This window comes from Hetaerina americana, unplaced genomic scaffold (genome assembly GCF_022747635.1).
Source record: "Hetaerina americana unplaced genomic scaffold, ioHetAmer1.1.p SCAF_4, whole genome shotgun sequence".
In the NCBI taxonomy this organism is placed as follows: Eukaryota; Metazoa; Arthropoda; class Insecta; order Odonata; family Calopterygidae; genus Hetaerina; species Hetaerina americana.
Window position 1 is genome coordinate 41,686,510 of NW_027286985.1, and position 26,428 is coordinate 41,712,937.

The 26,428-nt window shown below is 35.2% G+C and overlaps 1 protein-coding gene across 1 annotated transcript in view; it reads right to left on the reverse strand.

The window, feature by feature from the left end:
• Positions 1–890: 890 nt before the first annotated feature.
• Positions 891–26,428, reverse strand: part of SMC2 (structural maintenance of chromosomes 2) — a 31,729-nt gene continuing 6,191 nt past the window's right edge. Inside the window, exons 8-23 of the mRNA XM_071590332.1 lie at positions 25,796–25,985; positions 24,139–24,341; positions 23,355–23,446; positions 22,113–22,248; positions 21,450–21,596; positions 20,334–20,520; positions 16,496–16,652; positions 16,255–16,379; positions 12,472–12,665; positions 10,230–10,373; positions 8,692–8,886; positions 6,647–6,847; positions 6,394–6,510; positions 5,459–5,557; positions 2,181–2,390; positions 891–1,334 (exon numbers count right to left, since the gene is read on the reverse strand). Of these exons, the coding sequence (XP_071446433.1) occupies positions 1,143–1,334; positions 2,181–2,390; positions 5,459–5,557; positions 6,394–6,510; positions 6,647–6,847; positions 8,692–8,886; positions 10,230–10,373; positions 12,472–12,665; positions 16,255–16,379; positions 16,496–16,652; positions 20,334–20,520; positions 21,450–21,596; positions 22,113–22,248; positions 23,355–23,446; positions 24,139–24,341; positions 25,796–25,985 (2,589 nt within the window). The 3' untranslated portion in view covers positions 891–1,142. The remainder of the gene's footprint in view (positions 1,335–2,180; positions 2,391–5,458; positions 5,558–6,393; positions 6,511–6,646; positions 6,848–8,691; positions 8,887–10,229; positions 10,374–12,471; positions 12,666–16,254; positions 16,380–16,495; positions 16,653–20,333; positions 20,521–21,449; positions 21,597–22,112; positions 22,249–23,354; positions 23,447–24,138; positions 24,342–25,795; positions 25,986–26,428) is intronic.

Here is a 26,428-nt window from a genome sequence, read left to right on the forward strand (position 1 = left end):
AGTCCTTCGCCGCCAGCTCATTGAGATACGCGAGGGACCCATCTTGCACAAATTTTTGCATAATGCAGATGGTGTTTAACAATTTCATGAACAATTGTTCGAGAAACATTGGGAAAATGCTCACAGATGTCATCAATTGTGACGCGCCGATCGTTCCTCACGAATTCGTCAACTGAGCTCACCAGTTGGTCTGTAATGACAGACGGTCTCTCCGAACGCTCATCGTCGTGTGTGTTCCCCCTCCCCATGTTGAAGTTGCGACACCACCGCCGAACAGACGACTCGTCCATTACATTGTCTCCATACACCTCCTTTAATTGGCGATGAATATCACATGGGCGAACGTTTCTTGCATTGAGGAATTTAATCACTGCCCTCACTTCACAACTGGCGGCGTTCTCAATTTTTTTAAACATTGTAAACAATCACAGAAACAACACAGGCAATGCTAGCGTCACGCAACTTGGCTCAGAGAAGGCAGACAAGCCACTGAAGCTATCTGACCTCGTCCAGCGGCTACTCGCGTCGTCAGCACTTCATGCGGCACGAACGGGTACTACTTTCCGGATGACCCTCGTATAATAATTCTAGTGTCAAATAAAATGTACTATACTAGCATACAAAGAGGCAAATAAAAGTCACAAAATACAGGCTTAATGACTTTTTCAATAATTTCTTAATTTTTCACAGGTCCAACATTGACAACCTCTGGAGATGAGAATTAAACACCCTATCCACCTTGATATCATAGTTTCAATAAGCTTTACTCTAGTATTGCCATATATATATACGAAGAATAACAGTAACCTTTAATAGATAACATCATGCTAAATGAAAAAAGAATATTTCTGATGGAATAAGATGAAGAAAAAACTCTAGATGTGGTAAAAATTTATTTATCAAAGACAGTAGCATACAAGAAACTATTTTCACAGAGCTAAAGCTACCACTTCATTCAGCTATTAAGCACTTTCTAAAATATAAAAATTATATTATAAATTAATTCTAGATTTTTATTCCAAAAATAGTTCACATCCTAGAAGCAGATAACTTGCCTGTCCAGTAAGTCAGAACTTTCATACAGTTGTTAATTAATTCGTTACAGAGCTTAAGGAGGTTCATGTTACAAAAAAATAATTAATTCACTGTGGTCTCCTTCTGCCCTTTGCTCTAGGATTCTGTCCTGTAATGGTGGAGGTAGACTCAGTAACTTGGCCATCAGATTCTTGTCTATGGACAGTCCTTGTGACAGCTGAAACACCATCAACAAACTTGGTTCGGAATAAAACATTTGCATTGTTGAACATTCCATCTTTCAGGGACACTATGATGAACTATAAACAAAGGAATAAGATGAGAATTAAATAACTAGTGAGGTTTGTAAGGAATCTAATACATAATTGTTATTGATAAAAATGATTCATTTCAAGGATAAAGCTAAAATAAATAAGAGAATAATAATTATATCATAACAATCTATACATAATAAAATTACCACTATGACCAACTTGACACATGCTCTAATTACAATTCCATCCAAAAAAGTTTGAACATGCTGTAGCGTCGACATTTGAATTATACAAAATGAATAGTCCTAGAATTCGAGTAATTTACAACTTAAATATTACTTTGAGTAAAGAATTAGACTGATTACACCTTCTATTAATAACACTCACTTATAAATCCTCACTAAATCACCATAGACATACAGAACTTCCAGTACAACAGTGACTATAGCCACATAATAAGCTCACAGATGACTATATCTGTACCCAGATGGTAAGCATCATAGAAAGTTCTGGCAAATAAATTAAATCTAATTAATTCCCCATATGCCTTAAAAAAATGACATTAAACACTGCTATTCAGCAAGGAATTATTTTTTTTATAAGGGTACTACTGTTAAATCCTTTTGCTTAAACTTTTAAATTGTCAATATCAAGAAGTTCTTTTATGTGCACCGGTTTTAGAACTACAATCACAACTGGAACTCTTCCCCTTTATGTGAAATATTTCATGACCAAGAGGCCCTATGATCAACTTTTCAATGTGACATTGATATCACACACATCAAATATAAGCACTAAAATCATTCGAAGGCAATCAATGGAATTATTGCAAGGGTCATACGTATGAAGCTACCTAATGACCTTGACAAGAATTGAAAAATTCATACATACTTGTGAATTCCTGAAGTGGGTCCTCAGCATTCGACCAATATTTTCAGTGTGAGAGAGATCTAAGGCAGCATCAACTTCATCCAAAATATACAGTGGAGCAGGTTTGAATTGCAGCATTGAAAGAATGAGGGACAAGGCAACAAGAGATCTCTGTCCACCACTAAGCTCCGTCAAGCTTTCTTTCCACAAACCACCAAAGCCAACTTTGACCTGCAAACAAAAATTAATAGCATTCAAATTATTAATAGCTAAAGCATCCGGTGTTTCACTAATGAGAGTTTTAAAATACCCATATTTACTTAGCGGTCTTCAAAAGCGGTTACCTATAAATTTTCTTTGCGGTTTTCAAACTCAAAATTTTATTTTTTCAGAATTAAATAATTTCAGAGGGGGCATGTTATATAATTCGATACTTTTCACTAAAATGATGTTTTTGCTAGATATCATGTCAGTGCTTTTCAATCAGAGCTGAACATACTTTTTAGTCATATGCGAGTTGTCGTGCAACTTTCTTGATACGTGGTACTTGGGGAAAATTTTAATATTCAGATTCAAGTGTATCAATTGACATATAAAAACAGTAAAACCATTTATTCTTAATCCTTGGGCCCAAAGACAGGCTAAGGAATGGTTTGATATTAATCAATTGCATTTCAATACTGAAAAACCCAGCATATGGTAGGCAGTCTTAAAGCAAAAAAAACTGGTATTGAAACTACTAAAATACTGGGGCTTTATATTGATACCTTACTCAACCAGGAGAGCCACATTAGTTAGAACTACAATAAACTAAGTATAAATTTTTATAAGTTAATAAAGTGCAAATTTCTCATTTCAAATGAGTAAAATTTAACACTTAGCCATGCCTCTTTCAATGTTACTTGAATTACGGTGTTGAGTTATGGGGTCATTCCCCAGGTTAAACATATTCTGCAACTACAAAAGGGAACTGCTCTTTCTCTTACAAGTACAGGGTGCAACGATATCACTTCCTTGTTTCAGAATACAATAAAACCCATTTTATGAAACAGAACCTTTTTATTATTTTTTTAATGTAGGTAAATATTTGAAGTTTTCTTTTACACAGTTTTAAAAATCAAATCGGGTAGGTGACTCCATAGTCCAAACACTGAATAAGCCAATTTCTGGCGTTTGCCATGACCCTAACCATCATAGCAACAGATATGTTGGCAATTTCTGCCTGGATGTTGCCCTTCAGGTCTTGTAGGGTCCTTGGACGGTCGATATAAACGTGAGATTTCAAAAAACCCCACAAAAAAATCGCAGGGGTATCGGGCTGGCCACTCCAAATCACCCCAATTGCAAATTATTGAGATGAGGTGCTTCCCTCAAAACAGCCATCGATGCCCTTGAAGTGCCAGCTGTTGCCTCATTCTATTGGGACCAAATGTCCCATAACTCTAGTTCATGAAGTCATTGAAAAGAAATTCCTCCATCATGTTTACATACTGGACCAACAACCGACTGAGGAAATTGCACACCACACTGTGACTTTAGGTGATTGCAAAGGCAAACATTTGATGCAATTCTCTGGGATTGGTGTCACAGCCCAGTAGTGCATGTTCTGTTTGTTGACATATCCACTCACATGAAAATGGGCTTCATCACTGAAAAACACAATTGTGTCCTGAAGAATATTTTTGAGAAGAGCCTCACATGCATTCCTTTGAGATTTGAAGTCACATCCGGAGAGTTCCTGCACAATCCCCAACTTGTAAGGATGATAATGAAGGTCATCATGCAGTATTTGCCATACTGAACGATCAGAAAGTCCAAGGACTGACTCATGTTTGAGCACAGAACGCCGTGGGGATCGCAAGATGGCGGCTCTTACTGCCTCAATGTTCCAGGTGATTTGATGGGCCGATGGACTTCAGTTCTTTGTCTTGTCGCACTTGCAGTTTATCTAAACTTGGTGACTCATGAAATATGTATCCTTTCCAGGACAGGGCCCAAAGGGGCTACATTGAAGTGGTTTTGGAAGGCCTTCAGAGTTGCAATCACAGAATATCCAATTGAACAGTAGACCTCAACAGCAAACGCACATTCCTCACTGTTTCCATGCATAATGGCAATTGACCAGGGTGGGAGGAAAACTTTAGAATCCAGGCTGTCGAAGGAGACCACTCTTACCAAGCTACAACTTCTATAGCCTGATTGGCACGCATTTCAAAATAGGAAGTTATGTTGCCGCACACTGTATTCCACAAGTTATTCTTGCAAGCCTTTTTTTATTAGGTATGGAATCATGTCTGGGAATAATTTGTGTCATTAAGGCTTTGGTTCAAATGAAAGTTAATCAATAAAGCTTACCCACTGGGATTTCGTATCCTTAACTACATCATTTAAGGTAAAACAAACTTGAATAATAAACATTGTAGACTGACTTCTACTAATAACTCATTTTATAATGTTCACATATTTGTTTTAATAACTGGTTGCCTCCAAATCAGTTGAAATTGGAGTGTATCCAAAGCTTCAAGGCTAAAGTATATACCTGATTACTTGCAAGCTCACTTTAGTTGATTAATGGATTTTTGCATTACACTTTTCATCTTATTTAAGAATCTGTAGGGTTGGTTTATATATAGTACTATTTATCTTGACATTTAATATGGTTCTCCCATTTATCAAAATTATCAAATGAATTGAGTATATTATTATCATTATAAACACTTTTTTAGAGATATTTTCCTCCAGGGTGAAATAGATTCCACATTCACCATTTCAAGGATGATGCAAGCAATAGGATTTCTGTGGTCACCACATTGGAAAGGGCAAAGAAAAAAAAAGTAAATGAACAATGTTTTATGTTCTAGATGTGAAATAAGGGAACTTGTGCACAAAATAAGAAATCTTATACAACCTCATACATAAACCTTACATAAATATATATGCCTTATAAAAAATATCACATGCATGAAAATGCCATTAATATTTTTGGTTTCTAATATTCCAAAATATGAACATTTTTTACACAAAAATATAAAGAGGAATGTAGTGGATTTTAGAATATTTAAGAAATTTTAAGGATATTTAATTCCTTTTTTTTTCTCATGTTTATCATTTTTCAGGTCATTCAGCCCAGAAAAAAAACAAGAGGAGGGAACTAAAAACCATACGAATCACTTGAAATGGGTTTCATTGGTCAACTTGCTCTGAGAAAATAAATCTATATGCTATTTTCAGCTACAAAAGAAGAGATGTAAATAATCAATACTAGTTTTAGCTTCTTCAAAACTCTAACAATAAATTACCTCCAGGCCATTGACTGCATCCATTCCTTCAGGAGGTTGCAGCTTTGCTTGGGCACCAGGTAACAGGGTGGCGAATATAGATGAGAAGTCTTTGTTAACCTATGATTATTAAAACATATTTCTTGATTTGAAAAAAAAATTGTGACAAAATACCATATCAACAGAACACAGAATTATGAATGAATCTGACACTATGCAATTGTGTGTGCACCAACATGGTAGCCAGTGCACTACTTCCAGGACTGCAAGAAATGAATTCAAATATTTAAATTAGTTTAAAATCAAAATAGGTTTCTATTAATCCCAGGCACTAAGCAGATATACTTTTAAGCCAGGTACAAAATACAACACACCCTAAAACCTTTCATTGTAATACAACATTTTTTTTTATTTCCACACACTTTATATCATACCTAACCTTTATCTCACTCTATTTCACTTACAAAACATCCTTCTTTCTAACGGTGCCTTTAATATCACATTGCATCTCAAATATCTCCTAATTCCCTAATTCTGCTCTTCCTGTCCTCTAAATCTTCTTGATCTAATGCATATAGTTAAATTCACATAAAAGTAGAAGTTCAAAATCATTATCATAAGGATGGAAAATTCTTGGATCAAGTGAATCAGCTAGGGGAATGCCACCAAGAGAGCAACATTAACAGTACAGTTACTGTAGAACTCGAATTCAGCTGCCTCATTGCTCAATACCTTACTCTCCAAGAGCTAAGCACTTTTTATTTCACAAAAATATAGGCACAAAAATCTCCACAATATGATATTTTTAATCTAACCGAAGTTATTCATACAATTTTCTCCATCAAGATTTTGGTGTCCAGCTGACTGTCTCAAGAGCAGGGACCAAATGAAATAAATAATTAACAAAAGAATAAAGGAGACATTTTGGTTTTCAAGTTGAGGTTATAGCCACTAACCTGCTGCCACGCTTTTGCAACTGCTTTTTTCTTTTTATCGTCCAAGTCCTGAATCACTCTCATGATCTGCTCCTTGTCATGAAGAACAATCTTCTTTTTCCGTATCAGATGATTGTACTGTAGAGTAATTTAATTTACAAAATCAACTAATTTATTTCTATTTTCCTAAAATGGACTAGCTATCACATGAAAACTTGACATTGACAGAATTCTAGAATATTTAAAAAATTTACTTGAAGCAAAATTTTCTTACCTGCTCCTCAACCTTTCCAAGCACACCCATCGATCGAGAATCAACATTTCGACTCAGCTTTTCCTTCACTTCAGTCAATGAAGCTATGCGCTTGCGAGTTTCTTCTGTATCAATGTTATTGAAGTCATACTCAGTGTTGGGCTGACCGAAGAATTGCTTGTCTGTCTGAATCCACTCATATTTACTTTCAAGTTCTTTTACCTGCAGCAATGAAGATAAACGTGCTATAATGAATTGCACTTTGTATTTGGATGGATGGAGCCAATCACTAGTAACTCCATATTTGGAAGTGGGTCCATGGCAAAGACAAAGACATTTTGCACAAATCTAAACTAGAATCATCATATCTGCCCAAATAGAAGCCAACTCTGAATTTTAAATGATCTCTCAAAAATATCTTTATCAACATTTTGATTACTTTTTTGAGATTTTAAATTTAAACATGCAAAAAATGAACAGGTAACTTGACTATATTGAAATGCAAATTTTTAGGGGCATTGGGTAGTAAATAGTGGAAACAATAAGCAATATAAGCATAAGGTACAGGTACCTAAATTTAACGTAAAGATAACTCTAAATACAATTTTTGTAATCACCCAGACATGCATGCATCTGCAGATGCAGTCAGTTCACCCATTATTATTATGTTGAGATGAACTGTTCTACAGTGGGAACACTTCAGCAAACTTGAAAAACCACCTTCCTTGGAGAGGTTTATTCTTTTCAGAAGTACGTCAAAGCTGGTAGTACCATAATAAATTAAGAATGAAAACTTAGTTATCATGCCTAGCACGAGAAGATATGAAGGTAAATTGCACAATATTCTCAAGGCTAGGTACGGTTAATGATCTTAATATTTTATCTTTGAGAAAGAGGAGAGCCAGTAAGAATGGAGATTAAGAAATGAATTTTCATGGAGGGTCAGCTCAACCCCCATTTTTTATCAATGGATCACTTTCTGAGGTTAGCTGCTGCCTTTCTTTGAGATGAATGGAGCAGTTACAAATGGATAATAGTGGGTGCAAGTGCCTAGTTTGTAGCTAGTATATTTTCAAGCTAAATTTAAAGGACTAGAATAAATTTCACAAAGCATACTTTTCCTGATATTGTTCCCAAACATTTCATGAACAAGAACAATACATTGGAATTACAATTTTAAAGACTCCAATAACATATAACGAATGGTAGAGAAATGGCAATCAGATGAATTTAGCAAACTGAAAACAATATGTAAATTATATTTATTAGGCTCATCATTGATTCTTTTCTAATTACTGAGTGAAAAATTAACTCTTTCCTAAATATTACAAGGGAGAGTTCAATATGGCATGGCATTGAGAATTAAGAGACAAAAACCTTGAAATTCAAGATATAAAAAAGATTCATCATTGCCACCTATTCCTTATTTTCCTCTTCTCCCAAAAATAATCAGTGCTCTATTTGGTATGAGGAGTTGTCAATGAGAGAATAGTGTTACCACATAGGTCACCTCTGAATACCGTTACAAAATCATGCAAAAATCACAATTTATGTAGTATCCTTGGAGAAATTAGAAGTCAGCCAATGTATATGCACCAACCAGCCTGTACTTGAGACCCCTTTTAAAATGAGAAGTCATCCGCTTGGAAAGGAATGTGAATGCAAGTCCCCTAACCACAGGTCAATCATTCATTCAACCAAATAACCTACCATAAATATGCCTTGATCAAATGTATTAAACACATTAAAGTTGAAGCTCAACAGATCTTACTGGAAATAAAAAGTAGTAACAGAGAGAAAACTCTCCAATGGAGTGCTTTTGATTGTGATGCTAAATAATGCAAAGCTTATTAAAATAAACCTTACATGAATTACAGGATTACTTCACCAATGACATAATTTATAATCTTCAATTGACAATAATGTTGACTTGAACAACTTCATATGATCACTAGATCAAACATGTAAGACCCTTCCTTCACTAACGCATATGAAAGATATAATCGTCACCTAATACCCACGCAAATAAATTGTGCAATGAAAGCAGATGAAAAATGTATTCATACCTTTGCCGAGCTCTCCTTCGCCTGAGTCTTCAGTTTGGTCATGTTCATTTTTATTTTCTGAATTTCCAATTCATGCTCACCCTTTTCTTTCACCAGCTTCTCTCTTCTTCCAATTGCTGCATCAATCTCATGATTTGTGGCATTAATAGCATCCTTTTTCTTCTCCACCTCTCCCTTAATGTGAGCAACTTCATCCTATGGGGAGAAATGCATGAATGAATGAGGATCCTTAAGAAATAAATAAAATATTCCCTTGTATTATTTCTCCCCAAAAGAGGTTGGAGTTATCCCCAGGTAATAGTATATGTTGCAACTGCAATTATAATTAAACAAATGCAAATTTATTCCTAATACTATTGGGAATTTCATACTGGAAACTTAAACTCCAAAATTAAATTTTAAGTAAAAACTAAAATATACATCGGCATTACAAAAATACAATTTACAGTTTTAACTCCTATTCTTGCACTGGCTGTACAATTAATATTTCATGTTGAGCCTGTGATTAAGAATTAGGAAGTTGGTTGTAACTTGAACAAATAATTTATTGCTTGGCATAAGTTTTGGAAAATGCTCATCATTGAGACTTGAAAATGTCATGACACTTCACCAGAGTTAAAATTTGTTGCACAGTACATGAATCGCTGAGCATCAAACCGTGAATTCAAAAGGAACGACATCATTACTTTAACTGGGATTTTATTTTCTAAATGCATTCGCTAAGACTAAACATGAAAGTAACCAAAACAAACAAGTCTTCGACACAAAATGCTGAGTTGACAGGTGAGGGCAGATATACTTCTCCCTTTGATATGCTCGACAATCAGTGAAATTCATAAATTGTAGGGCAAGGGTTAATTCCTTTCTCCAGCTATGTGATTTCTTCTATTAATGGTTTTCATACGGAGAAAATCATGCAGCCTAGTTTTAGCTGGGTATCCAGCAGCTCTGTGAAGCTGCATTGACCTGTCAACCACTTTATTTTGACTATTTGTTCAATTAGTTTTAACTTATGAACTTACCAGACCACACCACAGAGTAGCAAAAACTAGACATAAGTAAAATCATTTTCAGCTTATTAAGCAAAAATATCACATAATGCTGCAATGTTGACAATTTTCAGAGCCACATAGGTATTTTTCTATTCTTTAATTGAGGTCTTAGACCTCATCACCATGATGCAAATTACAATACAATGTGGAGTTTGGGAAAAATTCCTCATATGCCTGGTTAATATGAATCAACACTTTTGTATTGATTCATGCATTTTATTTGTTGGATTTTGGGAACCCCTTAATTACATAACTAAAATCGTGGGCCCAAATAAACAATTAGCTAATCCCAGGCTTCATTCCCACATTTGTAGTTTTTCCTTTATTTGGTGCTTGGATGCTTGTGGTTGTCCATGCCGTGATTTCATATTTATAGTCAAATGTAAAAGGCCGAAAATTTGCTGTTTTCAGATTTGTACTAATAAATAAAAAATTTTCTTATGGGGACAAATTTTCAACTTAATATTCACACAAATGTTTACTTACAGAGCATTTATTTACTTCTTCTTCAGCTTTCACAATATCTGCTTCCATCTTCACCAGTTCCTCATCAAGAGTGGCAATCTGCGTTTTACCAGACTCCACACTTTCTGTGAGCTCTTTTGTCTCCAAACGGAGTGTTTCTAAATCCTAAAATATTTAAAGTAAAATAAATGAATTCTCTGACTAAACAAATAATTATTTTCATGAAGCAGTAACAAAGAGATACCAAATAATAAAATGTTCCACAGATATTAATTTTACTATAAATTTACAATTCCTAGTAACTGAGGAGTTAAATACAGTCAAACCCCATTTTTCATCATCAGAAATTACGTTTTCCCACAATTTACAAAACTTTTATCACACCCTTTAAAATTTCCTATTTTTACAACATATGTGGAATGTTGTAGACGATGTGTATTTAGAAGATTATATTTTCCATTTTCCCACAACATGCATTACTGCATTGAAAAAAGTAATTCTAAAATAGATACTCATGGACATCAGCCTTTATGAAACACTTTTTTGACTTCATTTCATACATAAACACACTTAAAAAAGACAAGAGATAGCAGTAATGTTAACACTTTTAGGAAAGTATTTGAAAATGCAAAACAGTAGAGAGTGCCACTTGTGACTGAAATTTTACCTACTTGTGCTCCTATTCTCTGTCTGTCAGGAAAAGATTTGTATGAAATGAAAGCATTGGACAACTAGGAGTTAGCTACATATTTTATACATTGAAAGAGCATCTGCAGGAGACGAAAATTGAACCTATTCATTTGAGAACAAAATTTAAATTTGCAAAAATTCCCATGATGAAACCCATATTGACTAGGAGAAAGGATTCAGATTGCCGGCCTTTACACTGGTACAGTTGTGAAAAGTCACAATATAATTCAGAAACATGCAAACCAGAGTGGAAAATATCTAAAAAGAGAAAATATGTCAAGAATTCCAAGTAAGAAGTATTCCAAGAATGAAGTATTGCTGAAAGAGTGGTTTTTAAGTTCTAGATCATCAAATCATTTTGTGTTATGACAACAAAGGGACAGAGTGTTCATGAAATTTTGAATGAGCGTGATGATGAAGAGGACACAGAGGATGATGAGGTTCTTTCCCCTTCACACCAAAACAGAGTGTGTGCTGCTCACCCTATTTTACCAAACAGGTGATAATTGCTGCGAGCAAATGCTTGGCTTGGCAAACTGCAGAAATTTGAAAACCAAGTACATGATATCAATAGGTACAAGAAGTTTAAACAGTTAAAAATATCAGCATTTTTAGGGTGAAATGGGCATGCTAGTCATCGGATATTTACAATGGCTCCTAATAACAACTAAGACTAAAATTGCCCCGCTATCTTCATGTTTTCTATTTCAACAATATCAGTATTCAAAGATTGATACATCACGTTATTTATTTGTATGGTCCACATGTACCTGTAAAGTGCATTTTCATGTTGTTCCGTATACCTTCATTAATTTTTTCTTAATTTTGTGAAATATGTTGAAGTTGTAAATTACTATTTTATGCTCCGATTATGAAGGAGAATATTACATACTTTCACATTTTTATATATCCAAGATGTTAAAGTATTTTAGTTATTTTCATTCATCATATATAATTTAATGAGGATATCGTTTGAGAGATTAATAATAATCCTGCTCTTTTTCAGTCAATCAGAATGCTTCTTATTTTACCTTTACTCTAGTACATTATTTGAGGGTTGAACCCTGTTTAATCATCTGCGGTCACTGTGTAGGAATATGTAATTTTAACATGTAAAACTCATTCAACCAGCAATAATTTGTTCAATGCAACAATTTCAGAGGGTAAAAATCATTCGCCTAGATTAAGATGACCTTATCCTTATCTCGGTCAAGGCAAATGATTTTTTCACTCTGAAATTGTTGCACTGAAATGCATATCAGCGGATGACTCTGAGTAAAGTTACTGTTGCGGCATCTGCCTCAGTTTTTGGTAATTTGTTCAACATTTTATAATTCATTAATATCTCCAACCAAATGAAGGATTGAAGTTTAACAAATTATTAGGTGAATGTGACTCACTTGTCATCCGACTCATCAGATGGCACATCTCACAAGCACATCCTTAACCAAACTGGCTCAGAAGAATTTCATCATGAGATCTTACATTACACCAGCTATACTACATGCAAACACTAATGAATTGACACTGATTTGCATTAAAATATACATTATAAAAATCAGAAAATGTTTACCTGCTCCTTTCCCGCCCAATTGCTATCGCTCTTCTCCACTTTTGCCTTGGCTTTGTCCATTGCTTGCTGGGCTGCCTTCAGCTCTCTCTCCCTTGTTCCCTTGGAGTCGGCAATCTTTGCCTCCAGCTCAGCCACCTTCTTCCTTCCCTCCAGCTCTTGCTCTTTGCACGCACTCACCTTGGCCTTGAGCTCATCTGAAATTTCAGTCACTCTCCTATAACTCGACAACTAGCACTGATATGCTGCATCACCACAAATGCCCATATATATATATATTTTTTAAGGTAATCTACCGGTTAAGGTAGGTTTTTGGATGGACACAACTACCAAACAAATATTGTATTGCTCCTGACAAAACACAAAATCCATCCTACTCTATATCAGGTCCCTCTTCATCTCTGAGTACTTTCTTCCTCCCTTCATCCCGTCCAACAACCCTATCCTGTTCCTTCCCTTTCCTCTTTTGCCCAACATTCTACCCTCTATCACAGTCTTCAACATCCCACTGCCGGTCAACACCCCCTTCATCCACTTTTCCTGCCTCCATAGGATTGCTCCCAACAAACCCCTCTCTTCGCCCACCATACCAAGTACTTCCTCATTTGTTTTCTTCTCTGTCCATTTCACCTTCTCCATTCTTCTCCACACCCACATTTCAAAAGCCTCCAATCTACGTCTATCCTCCTGCTTCAATGACCACGTTTCCGCACCGTACATAGCTACGCTCCATATCAAAGTTTTTACGAGTCTTTTCTTAACATCCTTACTCAAAGTCCCTGTCATCAACTCCCTCCTCCTTGTGAAAGCCTCTTTGCCAAGCGCAATTCTTCGCCTAACGTCCCTACTACTTTGACCGTGTTGGTCCAAAACACTACCGAGATACGTAAACTGTTCTACCTGCTCTAGTTTTTGCCCTCTTACTTTAATGTTAAGATTAGCCTTTTTCTTTCTAGAAAATCGCATAACCTTTGTTTTATTAATGTTGATTCTCACCCCATCCCTGTCGCACTGAATTTCCAATTCACTAAGCAATGCTTGCAGCCCCTTGGCTGACTGACAAACTAAAGCTTGGTCATCAGCAAACCTAACTGATTTTACGAATTCCCCGCCCACTTTCATTCCTACCTCCAGTTCTTCCCATGCCTCTTTGATCATTTCCTCTGCATATAGGTTGAACAGCAACGGTGATAATGGGCAACCCTGCCTTACACCTCTTCCTAACACTGCCCATCCTGACTCCCCGTTTCCCACCCGCACCTGAGCAGTCTGAGACATATACAGGTTGCGGATTAGCCTCCTTTCCCTCCAATCTATTCCTATTTTCTGCAATATACTCATTAGTTTTTCCCAATTCACTCTATCAAACGCTTTTTCGAAATCTACGAAACAGGCAAATACCTCCTGGTTGTGTTCTATATTCCTCTCGATTAATAATCTCTTTACTGCAATGGCATCACGCGTACCTCTCCCCTTCCTAAACCCAAACTGATCATCCCCTAAGTAATCATTTGCCCTACTCTCTATCCTTTTGTTTATGATCCTGAGAACAACTTTAGCTGCGTGGGATATCAAACTAATTGTCCTATAGTCCTCACATGACGTGGCCTTTACCTTTTTCGGAATAGGAACTAAAACTGATCTCACAAAGTCTTCCGGCCAGATTCCCTCCTCATAAATAATACGGATCAGCCCATATAGCCTCTTGCTCCCACATTTTCCTAAGCATTTTAAAAGTTCCACGGGAATGTTATCTACCCCCACGGCCTTATTTAGTTTCATCTCCCTTAATGCCCTTTCTATCTCATTGTCTAGTATGCCTGAACCTAAGCTGTCTTCCTCTACGTCATTTTCTTTTTCAATGTCTAACTTTGTTGGTCTGAGTTCTTTACTATACAGTTCTTCTATATACTCCTTCCATCTCTCTTGGATCTTTCCTGTGTCAACTATAACCTTACCCGCCTTATCTCTAACTGTTAGCATAGCTCTTCCTTTCTTACTTCCTGATAACGATTTAACTTTGCTGTACAGCGCACCAATTTCACCCTTCCTCTGCAGACTTTCCATATCCTCGCACTGCGTCTTCCACCATGCTTCCTTTGCTTTATTTGCTGCCCGCCTCAATTTATTGTTCAATTCTTTGTACTTCATTTTGCCTAATTCTGTATTTATATTCTTCCATTTTTGCCGCTCATCCATCTTAGTAATCATCTCATCCGTGATCCATGGTTTCCTAGTCCTTTTAGCGTTAGCGGTTCCAATAGTGTCTTTTGCGGCTTTAGACAACCCTTTCTTGATCATTTCCCATTTTTCTTCGATAGTACTAAGCCCTTTGCCATCCTCCATGATTTATATATATATATATATATATATATATATATATATATATATATATATATATATATATATATACATATGAAATTTGGCCAGAAATATTGAGTGGAGCCCAGGATTTTGAATGGTATTCTCATGGAAATGAAAAATTTAATATTATTGTGCTGGGCATTGAAACTATTTTCAAAATGCATAATTTACTGAACCCATTCCTTCAAACTGAAATGAAGAATGGGTCAAAACTCTGGTAATTAAATAAAGGAATAGGTAAATTTAGTATGATACATGCATGGCTATATTCTTCATTTCATCCTCTTTTTCAACTCAATCCATTACAGCCATAATTCAATGAAAGCTCACAGACACAAGGAAAAATGTGTTTTATTATTATATAAGGAAATGATAATATTTAGTAGAACAATGCATGCCTTACAGAATGCAAAAAGGAAATCTGAAATCAACAATGTAGTATTGATTCATCAAAGGATTCCCTTCTGTGACTGATAAAGAAAGGGAATTTTTCTCAAGCTCAAGAAGTAGAATAATTGACTTGTCACACTTTAATGGAAGCAATTATAAATTGAAGAAAGATACCATTTCAATATCTGCTCTGAAAATGCTAGCCAATTTCATGGGCTTAGGCTAGAAGATGTACAGGTAAGTCAACAATTTCCTCATTCATTCCATTAATGAGGCATTCACATGTATTTTTTTTACTAAATCCTCAGAGCAACAATTGTTTCCTGCCTTAATATTTAACAATTCTTACATTAAAGTATTGGATGGTCAAACTTCCCAATATTTTAATAGACAGACAAAATGGAATCATGATTTTTGACTTGGATATTTAGAGGTGCAGTTTTTCATCACTTGAATTTCTAAATGTATTGCTCCACATTTCACTCAAAAAAATTCAAGACATAAGAACTGTCTCAAATTATCCCATTTGTTTTGATTAAACAATTTGGAACAGAAGTTGCTGAAACATGATGTAATCATCCTCTTGTTCAGCAAAACTAATTTTATCTACTAGTAAATAGTAAATAAAAGAGTCTTAAGAAAAAATATAATTGCATAAAAATTCAATTACTGAACAAAATTATTTCAATATGATGCAGATAGTACTATCTGCATCATTCCACCATTACATAAATAACCCTGAATATCAGCTTTTGAGAAATAATTGATCTTTACAATAATGACTGGCACATGAAATTTGATGTGACAAACAGATATAAAATGTATCAAAGTGTACACGGTATCTAACATGCAATGCCACATGCAGAGAAAAAAGTTGACATTGTATCTCTGAAACATGAAGATTAAACCTCCAACTCACAGTGACCCTCACTTAGAATTTAGTAATAAGCAAAATAAAAGGGGAGGACTTGCAAACAACTTTTCATAAAAACAGCAAATCATAAACCTGCATAATTAAGAAAGTACACCCACCAATGGTGACTTTTAGCCTGTCCACCTCCTCTTGATACTGGTGATGTGTTGTCTGCCTCAATCTTTCCTCAAGCATATTCAGCTCAGTCCTCTTAAGCTCTATCTGTTGTTGCAGAGTCCGGTACCTGCAAAGAGATTTGGAGCCCATCATCATCAAGAATTAACTGAAGACAGAATACAAAATGATACTTCAACTTTACACTCGATAAACGATCAAAGTTCTCTCTTATGGCCAACTCACCTCTCAGCAACCTTAACAATGGATTTGGACTCCCTTTCAATTTGCTGCAATTCAGCTCCTTTAACAGCACATATCTCCTTGGCTTCACGGAGGGCTTCCAGATGATTGAGCACAGAAGCATCCAATCTAGGTGCAGACCCACCGGAGACAGTGCCACCTATTAACAGTTTATAGTAGGAGAGATAATGAAATTAATAATTGCAGTATTTAATAGGTATTTTTTAAACAACAGCACTCAAATGACTCAAGATTGGATAGTTTTTCACTAAAAAAATAAAAAACACAATATATTAAAAATTTAATAACGTAACATTTTTAAGGTGTAATGGCTCAAAGCATAATTAGAGCAAAGAATTACAACTTCAGCTTCAATCTTAATTACATGATCATTTATCTAAGTGTGTTGTGTTAGATTGTGTTCACACAACACAATCAAAGTGTGCACAAACCAGAATTAATTCGCGCTCAATGACAGCTTTTTTCAACAAATGGACGGCTTGGCCATGGGATCCCCAATGTCACCTCTGTTGTTCGAAATATTTTCAAATAGTTTAGAAAGAAGATTATTCATCAGTAAAACCCCCCTCTTAAAAAATGTGAACTATTGATTCCGGTATGTAGACGACATATTATGCCTATGGTCAGGAACAAAAAGACAACTAAAAAATTTCTTAACCCTTATTAAAACACAATATTTTCTTGATCTAAGCATCTCCATAAAAAACACACAGCACAATTTCGTCATTTACCGTAAACCCATATGCACAGACCAGTCATACACGACACTTCCAAACGGGCAATAAACAAAAAACACAGCTTTCCACAGCATAAGTCACTGAGCTTTGACTATATCCTTAACACCGACAGCCCTTGATGAAGAAATAGCCACCATCAAAAAACAGCAGCGGCTGACAGTTACACAGAGGAAACCATGGATGAATTTATGACAAAAAAACAAGCAATGAGAGAAATTTATGCCTCCCACCCCAAGGAACAACAGTGATGGCAACACATAAAATATACAGGAAAAGCCTCCATATTTAATTTTAAAACTCCTCAAAGACTTAAGTATAAAAAAGCCATTTACAACAAAAAAATCTCAAAAGCCTACTACCACATCCTGTGAAGACACTTCAATGGAGTGTAGTTTACTGACTACAATGTGGGGATTGCAAGGTGTTTCACAATAGACAAATGGGAAGAAGTCTTTGGGTGCAAGGAACATTGCCAAGACTTCAACAAAGGAATGGGAGGGTCACAGTTTGAAGCCTATCTCCTCAGCGAGGGCCATCATGTGGACTTCAAGCCAAAAATGATGTGCAAGGAGAGGAAGGGGACATGGATGGACATTCACGAACAATTGACCATACTGACCAGTGTACGAAGAACAGAAACCATCACTAACAACCACTTTTTCCCTCTCCACTCCCCCTTCCGAGACATTCCACAATTACTACCAATGAACCAATAATATCCTTTACCCACCCCCTCCCTGAACTCGGTGATTAACCGCCATGGACCAAACTCTTCCCCCACCCCTCCTGATCCCTCCCTCTCTACTTATATCCACACCTACCCCAGTTTCCTCCTCTTCCCGGCCATCCCCGCCCTATCCTACACATTGATGATATTCTCTTATACGTTATTTGAGTGTGAACTTCTTATAATCAGTCCAGGTGATGCTACAGTGTGGCGAAACTAGTTGATAAAAATACATTACTTCCAGTGGAAATGTAAAATATTTGATTCGTGCCTCCGGGCTTTATACATGGGAAGGCTCAGAAGTACCCGGCCTGACCTAGAGACGGCAGTAGTTTGAAAAGTATCACGGCATTAGAAAGTATTCAATCTGTAAAGCATACATTTCAAGTTTGACAACGCCACGCTGTTTAGTATTTGTTTGGCAACCATCAATAGTGAACGTTTACAGTGAATTTGTGAAAATGGAGTAAATTCGCTGCCGTCATGTGATACAATACTTTCATTTGAAAGGCATCAGCCCAACCAATATAAAAGCTGAACTGGATTCTACTCTGGGTGAGTCTGCTCCTTTGTTTACGACAGTAAAATATGGGGTAGCAGAGTTTAAACGAGGCCGCATGAGCTGTCGAGATGAGCATCGCATTGGTCAACCAAATGAGGTGACACCTCCAGAAACAGTGAAGAAAATCCACTAAGTGACACTGGATGATCGTCGACTGAAAGTGCGCGAGCTAGCAGACAGTAGGCATTCCAAAAACTGCAGTAAATTGCATATTAACAGAAAATTTGGACAGGAGAAAGCTGTATGCAAGATGGGTGTCGCGTTTGCTCACACTCAAGCAAAACCAGTGTCGTGAAGATGTTTCCATTGTGTTGGGCAAAGTTTCACAGCATCAAAGCAAAATTTTTGCACCATTGCATAACCATAGATGAAACATGGGTCCATTACTTCACACCCGAGACAAGAGAACAATCAAAACAATGGATTCAAGAGGGAGAACCGGCTCCAAAGAAGGCGAAGACCGTTTCATCTGCAGGCAAGGTCATGGCACTGGTTTTTTGGAATGCACATGGGATAATTTTCATTGACTACCTTGAAAAAGGAAAAACTATCAACAGCGAGTATTATGCGAACTTATTGCAACGTTTAAGCAAATAAATCAAGCAAAAGCGGCCGCATTTGGCTAAGAAGAAAGTGTTGTTTCGTCAAGACAATGCACCAGCTCACAAATCTGTTATTGCAATGGCCAAAATTCACGAATTAAAATTTGAATTGCTACCTCATGCACCCTATTCACCAAATTTAGCCCCCTCAGATTATTTTTTGTTTCCAAACTTGAAAAAATGGCTCAGTGACCAAATATTTTCCAACCATTGAGAAGTGATGTCGACAGTTAATGGCAATTTTGAGGAGCAAGACAGTTCTTATTATAAAAAGGGTATCAAACTTAATGAACATCGCTGGGAAAAAAGTAAAGAGCTGAAAGGAGATTATGTTGAAATATAAATACATTGTTTTCCAAAATGTTTGTTTTTTCTTCGACTTTTTATGGAACTACCCTCGTATACAGGGTGCGGCAACATAACTTCCTTTTTTCAAATGCAAAATGCTTTTGAAAAAGTAAATTATAATACCTCACCATGTACTAATAGTTCAAATTTATTTTTGGGGGCCTATTAGTGAAATTCTTGCACAAATTTTTGAGCAGTTGAATGTTATCATCAGCCTTGAATATAGCAGAAAGGAGTTAGCACATACTACATACCATTCATACCTTATTCCACATGCTTCTTTCACTTAATCTAGGCCCTTCCTTCCTCCTTGAGTAACTTAATTTCCCCATCCCCCTTCACATTCATATCTAGAAAGTCCCTAATCTATGCTCACTTCTTCCCTCAAAGGTCAGTACTTGGAGCCATCTATTTCAAACCCCATATCAAAGTAATGAACATTGCATCATTTCAGCATTTCTATGCATGGTGGTCATGTATAAATAAAAATGACTATTGACAAAATAAAAGTGAACAGAGGAGCAGTCGTAATCATTAAATGACCATATTCAGTTAGGCACCTCCCCATGTTCCTGCAAGTTTATCATGCAGCATATTTCAACATGAGGGAAAACAAGAAGTGGTTGAGGGATGGTGATGATTAAAATTCCATTGCATCAATCATTTTAACTCAAATTCTCACATTGGGTTTACATGGTCTCACATATGAAATCAAATCACATTCTGCCATTATATTATGAGGCCTGTCACCACCAGGCTTTACATAACACTCACACTTATGATATGATTTGAGCGGGAAATGTGTGTTAAGGGGCACCAATTTACAGTTCATAATGAAACAAACCTGGATCCATTGAGTCACCATCCATAGTCACTGATCTAATCAAAATCCTAGGGTGGAAAGCCACTTTGGAAGCTGTTTCAGTGTCTTTGCAGATTAATGAATTGCCAAATGCCCACTGAATGGCAGGGGTAACACTTGGATCAAATTCCAGAAGTGGCAGAGCAGCCCACACTTTGTCAGCACCAACCTAAAAGGAAAATCATCTATGTAGGGCAATGCATTTAGTTTAAAGTAAAAGCTCATTAAATAACTATCTCATGTCATCCATTGGGAAATATCACATCACAAAATTTAATATCTCGCAACAATAAATTGGCTGCATTAAACTTTACAGCAGTATTTATTATGACAACATCATTAGAAATATATAATTTTATACAGAAAATAAAACTAGTAAAGATGTGAACTCGATGGCCGAGAGTTTCGCCCTGATTCTTTAAAAATTCATTAGTCAATCTCCACTAATTTAATGTAAAGGAAATACTGAGGGCAATCACAAGGTATAGGAAAAGGAAAAATATTAAACATTTTACTTTCCTTTCAGTAAACTAATGAGGAAAATAGGAAAAAGCCTTTTATATCTCTTTCTCATTAGGAACATTGACTCAGGGCTCTTCTCGCCTCGCTGTTTCAGAAAAAATACTTGCAATGAAATTGCGACCGAATGAGACCTTGTAGTCCCTAAAAAATCAGTCATTACACTGAGCTCTCCTTAATACCAATGGCAATTGCATGATTATTCAGTCAAATTCAACATCTTTATTACTGTATATTTATCACTTATTTTACATTATTGATATAAGAATACCAACAAGGAAACCATTAAGATTGATTTATCGTTTAATGTATTCTAATGCAGTATAATCATGGCAGTAGTCTATTTATCAAAACAGTACTCTATGCCTAATGTAGCATAAAAATACAAAATCTAAACCCACTTAGTATGAATTTCCACAAATTGGAAACTGCTACAGCACCTAACATCTACTACATTCCAATATATTTTATTTACATAACCCACAATGAAAGTTATTTTATTCTTGTATTGGAAGTTCAATTCATCAATCAGTTTATATAAGACCAATTAATTAGGGAAGAAAAATATGTTTCGCTTACCAAGTTCTGTGCAAAGGCCAGCTTATCAGCAGGTATACTGCTGCCTCTTATTTTATTGAGAGGTACAAATGTCACTCTGTTCTGCAAATTTCCCCTCTGAAGCAGCTTTTGGCCAGTTTGTTCATTGTCAACCACAATGTTATACAACTGCAAAAAATACTTCCAGTATCAAATTTTATGATCTGAATTAATCACTGTTTTGATGTTTTGCTTATTTAAAGAAAATTAAATGGAGGGAAAGAATACAAGTTATTCTTAAAACAGTAATGAATTTGGCATATGAACTGAGGCAACAAGGTAATAATTTATATATTCTAACATGGAAATATCTTGCGACTGATTAGGCCACATTCAAACAGTTCAGACTTGATGTCTCCAAGTTTCATATTATTTTACACTGAAATGAAATCATACACACAATTAATATCAAAATACTAGTAGAATTCAAAAGCACATTTAGTAATAATATAAATTAAACTCTTCTATCAAAGAGATTGGATATCATCATTCCATGCTTAACCTTTTCAGTGCCTACTTTTAACTCATCCACACCCACTGAGCCGTGTAATTATTCAAAACTGAACATGAGAGTTAAGAGCAACCAACTGTTAGTTCATTTTCTCTAAATGAGAAACTAATAGTAATTTTAACTTAAATACTAACCCTTCCTCCAGCCACTGTTTCCAATGCATTTGCAAATGCTCGATTTTTAATCTTTACTAACTGACAAAGAAGCCCCTTTACTCTCGAACGATCGAAGTTGGGCTCTGGATCTGTATAGTTGAAACGCAATGCATACCTGAGAAAGAAAAAGAATACTTTACTTTGTACCATGGGATACAACTAGGAAATAAACTAAATACATAAAATGAAATGAAATGCCAAAAAATGTGACAGCAAAAGGATAATCAATTCCAACATACATTAGAATACTTTAATTCTCTGAATAGAATCCTCCCTAAAGAATAACTGATTGTAGGACTTTACGAGCAGTTATTCATTATGTTCGACTTCCACCACATCACGCCTGGAGCTACTCAATTAGAATCCTCCCTCTTTTATCTAATACATTAATTAGAAAAGTATTGGAAGGGATTAAAATAAAGAATAAAAAGTATTAAAACCAGCAAGATATTATTTAACTTTTTCAATGGATTTCATTTTTTTTACAGATAATTTCTTAGTACATAGACCATAATAACTCAATGATTAATATTATTATTCAATAAGTTTAGTCACATTCATACATATACATACACATCACAGGAGTTTGTATCTTTTTAAAAGAACCTAACAAAGCAAAAAGATGTTCATTTTCTGTTTCAACCATATCACAAAATGTAATTACTTATGAACAACTTCTTTAGAGATTATGTTAATTCTCATTAATATAATCTTTTATAGTAGTTCTCCATGCAGTTTTTTTAGTGCCACTTTAATATTTAAAATATTTTTTCAAGCTGAGAGAGCATATTTTTCATTAAGATAATTCATTCAAGTATTCCATGCTCTTAATTCTCAGAATACAACATATGCAAAGTACATGAGTGAATATACTTTCAAAAATGGCGATTTTCATTTTGATAATTTTTTTCCCATCAACCATTCCACATGATTAAGGAAATCATTTTTTCCAGAGTCAACTGGGCAAGCAAAAGTTCTCAGGGACTTTCCTTTTTATTGACAAACTGATTAATTCTTTAAAATATTGAATTTTTTTGCTAATTATGCTAATTATTTGCTACGCAAGGTGCTTGTTGAGTGAAGTTCCACTGTAGTTTCATATATTACATTCATTTACCTCATATTGCAAATTCCTGGAATTTCAACTCTTCATCTCAAGACAAAACAGAGAAGTAAGAAAAAAGGTTTTCAAAGAGAAATTTTATTTGTAATGCCATTTACCTTGACTCAATTATTTCAGCCTTCTCTGATGCCTGCTGTATTTCAGTTTTTAGCCTCCTCCTGCTGGTCTCCAGTTCCTCATCCCTGCCTTCCTAAAAAAATAATATAAACTCATTTTTGAGATAAATGAATAAGCCATCTATGTCCATTACCTTCATGTAAAAACACTGGAGGGTCCCATTGAATTTGAGAAATTGAAAGATTTGATAATATGGTAACAAGGCAATTCTAATTATGAATATACTTTGAAATGGTACACGTGAAGAAGAAAGATATTCAAAAGATATTAAGTGATAAGAACTTGCCAATATTTCAGGGCCTGTGAGCCCTGCCCATTTGTCAGCTGATGACAGAATCAAAAATAAGACCTTCAGACTTTAAAAAAATCCAGCAGCTCTTATTATTTTAAATATATTTATAATTATATCTTCACTATCTATACTGTCGTTAAGCAAAAGTGGCCATAAACAAAATGTTTTCACATTTTTTATGTAAAAACAGAATACATAATTTCGGTGGATCATTTAATATAACTTTGTGATGAAGTGCATTAAGTATATTTATTGTCCTAAAGGAGCCATTTTATCATTCAAAATCCAAGCACTTGAATTTCTGAGCAGCAGATGGACCCTATCTCTCAAGAGGAAGTTTCCATAATTAATAATTAAAAAAACACCATAAATATCTCAACTCAAATATTTTCACTTTCTTTTGCTTTCCAGAAAAATACTCTTTATGAATTAGATCTTTAACCCTCACTGTATTATAATATTTAAGTACATACTTGGTAATTAAGGGCATTTAGTTGTTCTTCAAGTTTTTGCAGCTCCTTCTTCAACCCTTCCACTTTGGCCTTGTCCTTTTTGTATCCTTCTGCTGTCAAGGAAAGCTCTTTCGCTTTTTTTTTCAGTTCATCCTCAGAGTACTTCAGCTGCATAGCACATGTTTTGGCCTCAGTTTGAGCGGTTGAAATGGAATTTCTAGCAGCTAAAGAAAATATATTACAGTTAAGTACACAGTAGAAAGAAATCAGGTTTCTTTCTTTAAGAGAGTGACAACAGTTTCTTCAAACCTCAGGAAATTAATCAAATTTCAAATGAAATTTGATGACGGCTGGTTCCTTCATTGCACCTTACCATTCATAGCACTTGAAAACTTTAACCTAACAAGATTACTTAATTTTCTATGTGTGATGCATTACCTTCATTATCATTGAGAGAAATTAATTACTGTTTATGGCACAACTTGATGTAAATATAGCAGACTATTTCATACCTAAACGCAAAATATAATTTATACAGAACTTTGTACCCTTTTATTACTGCCATTGAACCCTTAAACAAAATAAACGAAGACCCCAATTTTCTTTAATTTCACTTTCACACTTAACTATTTCCAACCAATGCCCATGACTTGAGGTCATCGGCCAACATTGCTATACATCAGTCATGACCTAAATTTACCAACACTATCTACTATTAGGTTGAGCATTGACAAATTTGTCAGCTCTTAATTTTAGAATGGTGCTCAGTCACTTTATAAATTGATCCAAACCAACACAATGAAGAAAAATATTAAAAGGGTAAGAGCATTTTCTTATTTATAGCATTCCACTTGGGTATTTATAACTCCTTTCCAATCTACCTATTAACTTACTTAGTGTTAATCATCAACTTTTTTATGAGAATGGCTCATGTATAAATAATTTTATTTCTGTTTAATCAATCCAGAATGATTTTGATCCACATGATCCCATATACATGGTATGGGGTGCTCCAATGAGCATTAAAAGGATACCACACTTCCTTCAAAGCCATTTGAGAGAATATCTAATTCAGAACACAAATATTGCAAATACATTTTTTTTTCTAAAAGTCATTTTCCAAAAGGGACTCTTACCTAAATCAGAAGGCTAACTATCTTTTGTATGGACGACTTTGGCATGGATGGATCTGATCTTTAAAAACATAAATTTGACCAATTTTTTGAAATGTCACAAAAGTGATGGATCGTCTATAATTGGGTGGTTCTATTGGATGACAAATTTAATATGAAGGATTATAACATATACTTTTAAATAACCTCTCAATATACTAACAGTTATTTTAAAAATCTAATAAGTAAACATACAATAAATTCAGATAGAAACCAATTTAAGGGGCTGAAATATCCATGCTCTGTAAGCATACTTGTACCTTCTTTTTAATCTAACAGAAACATTTAAACATTATACAAATAACATTCACCTGTATACGGTTCTAAAATTGACTTTAAAAAGGCTAATTCTGCCAACCAATACATGATAAAATTGTAATTAAAAAGATTTCCATGCTAAAAATGCCACTTATTTTTCATCAGGAGATGCTCTGTTATGGTTGCCCATAAATTGTATCAATACTTCTCTTCGCCTAATTTCAATACACAGTATGGCATCTGCTTACCTATCGCCTGCTCAGCAAGAGTTGCTTCCTCTCCATCATCGTTGGCCATTAACCCAGTACTGACTGCCTGAAATCGCCTTTGAGCAGCAGCAAGTGCTTCTCTGTCAGCTTTTACAGCCTCCCTCAAGCCAGCAAATGATGCCTCCAACTTTTCAAGCTCTTTTCGCTTTGCAGCCAAAGCAGCTTCATCCTAGATTGATAAAAATGTTAATATATAAGTTTTTATGTCTATATTCAAATAAAGAAGAAGAGGCATATTCTTTCCCATAAGTCAAAACAAATGATCTTATCTTAAAATGAAGATAAGGGAAAGATTGCTGAATGTAGTTATAATTAATTTCTTGACATACACATGTACATGTATGCTATGAGCCTTTGCTTACATATGGGAAATGCATGTAAACATATGAATGCCAAAATTTATTTCCCAAACATTGGAGAAACTCCAAAACAATGAGATGTAAAGAGGTTCATTACTTTATTTTTGTGAATACATTGTTTTCTAAGACATGAGGTAGACATCTTTTAAAATGATAATCAGACTAGTTTGCTGTCTGCTTGTATAAATCTGTCCGGGGTGAAATGGTATGCTTTTGTTTTTCAAGCAGGATTGTTTTCTTTTAGACAAAACCA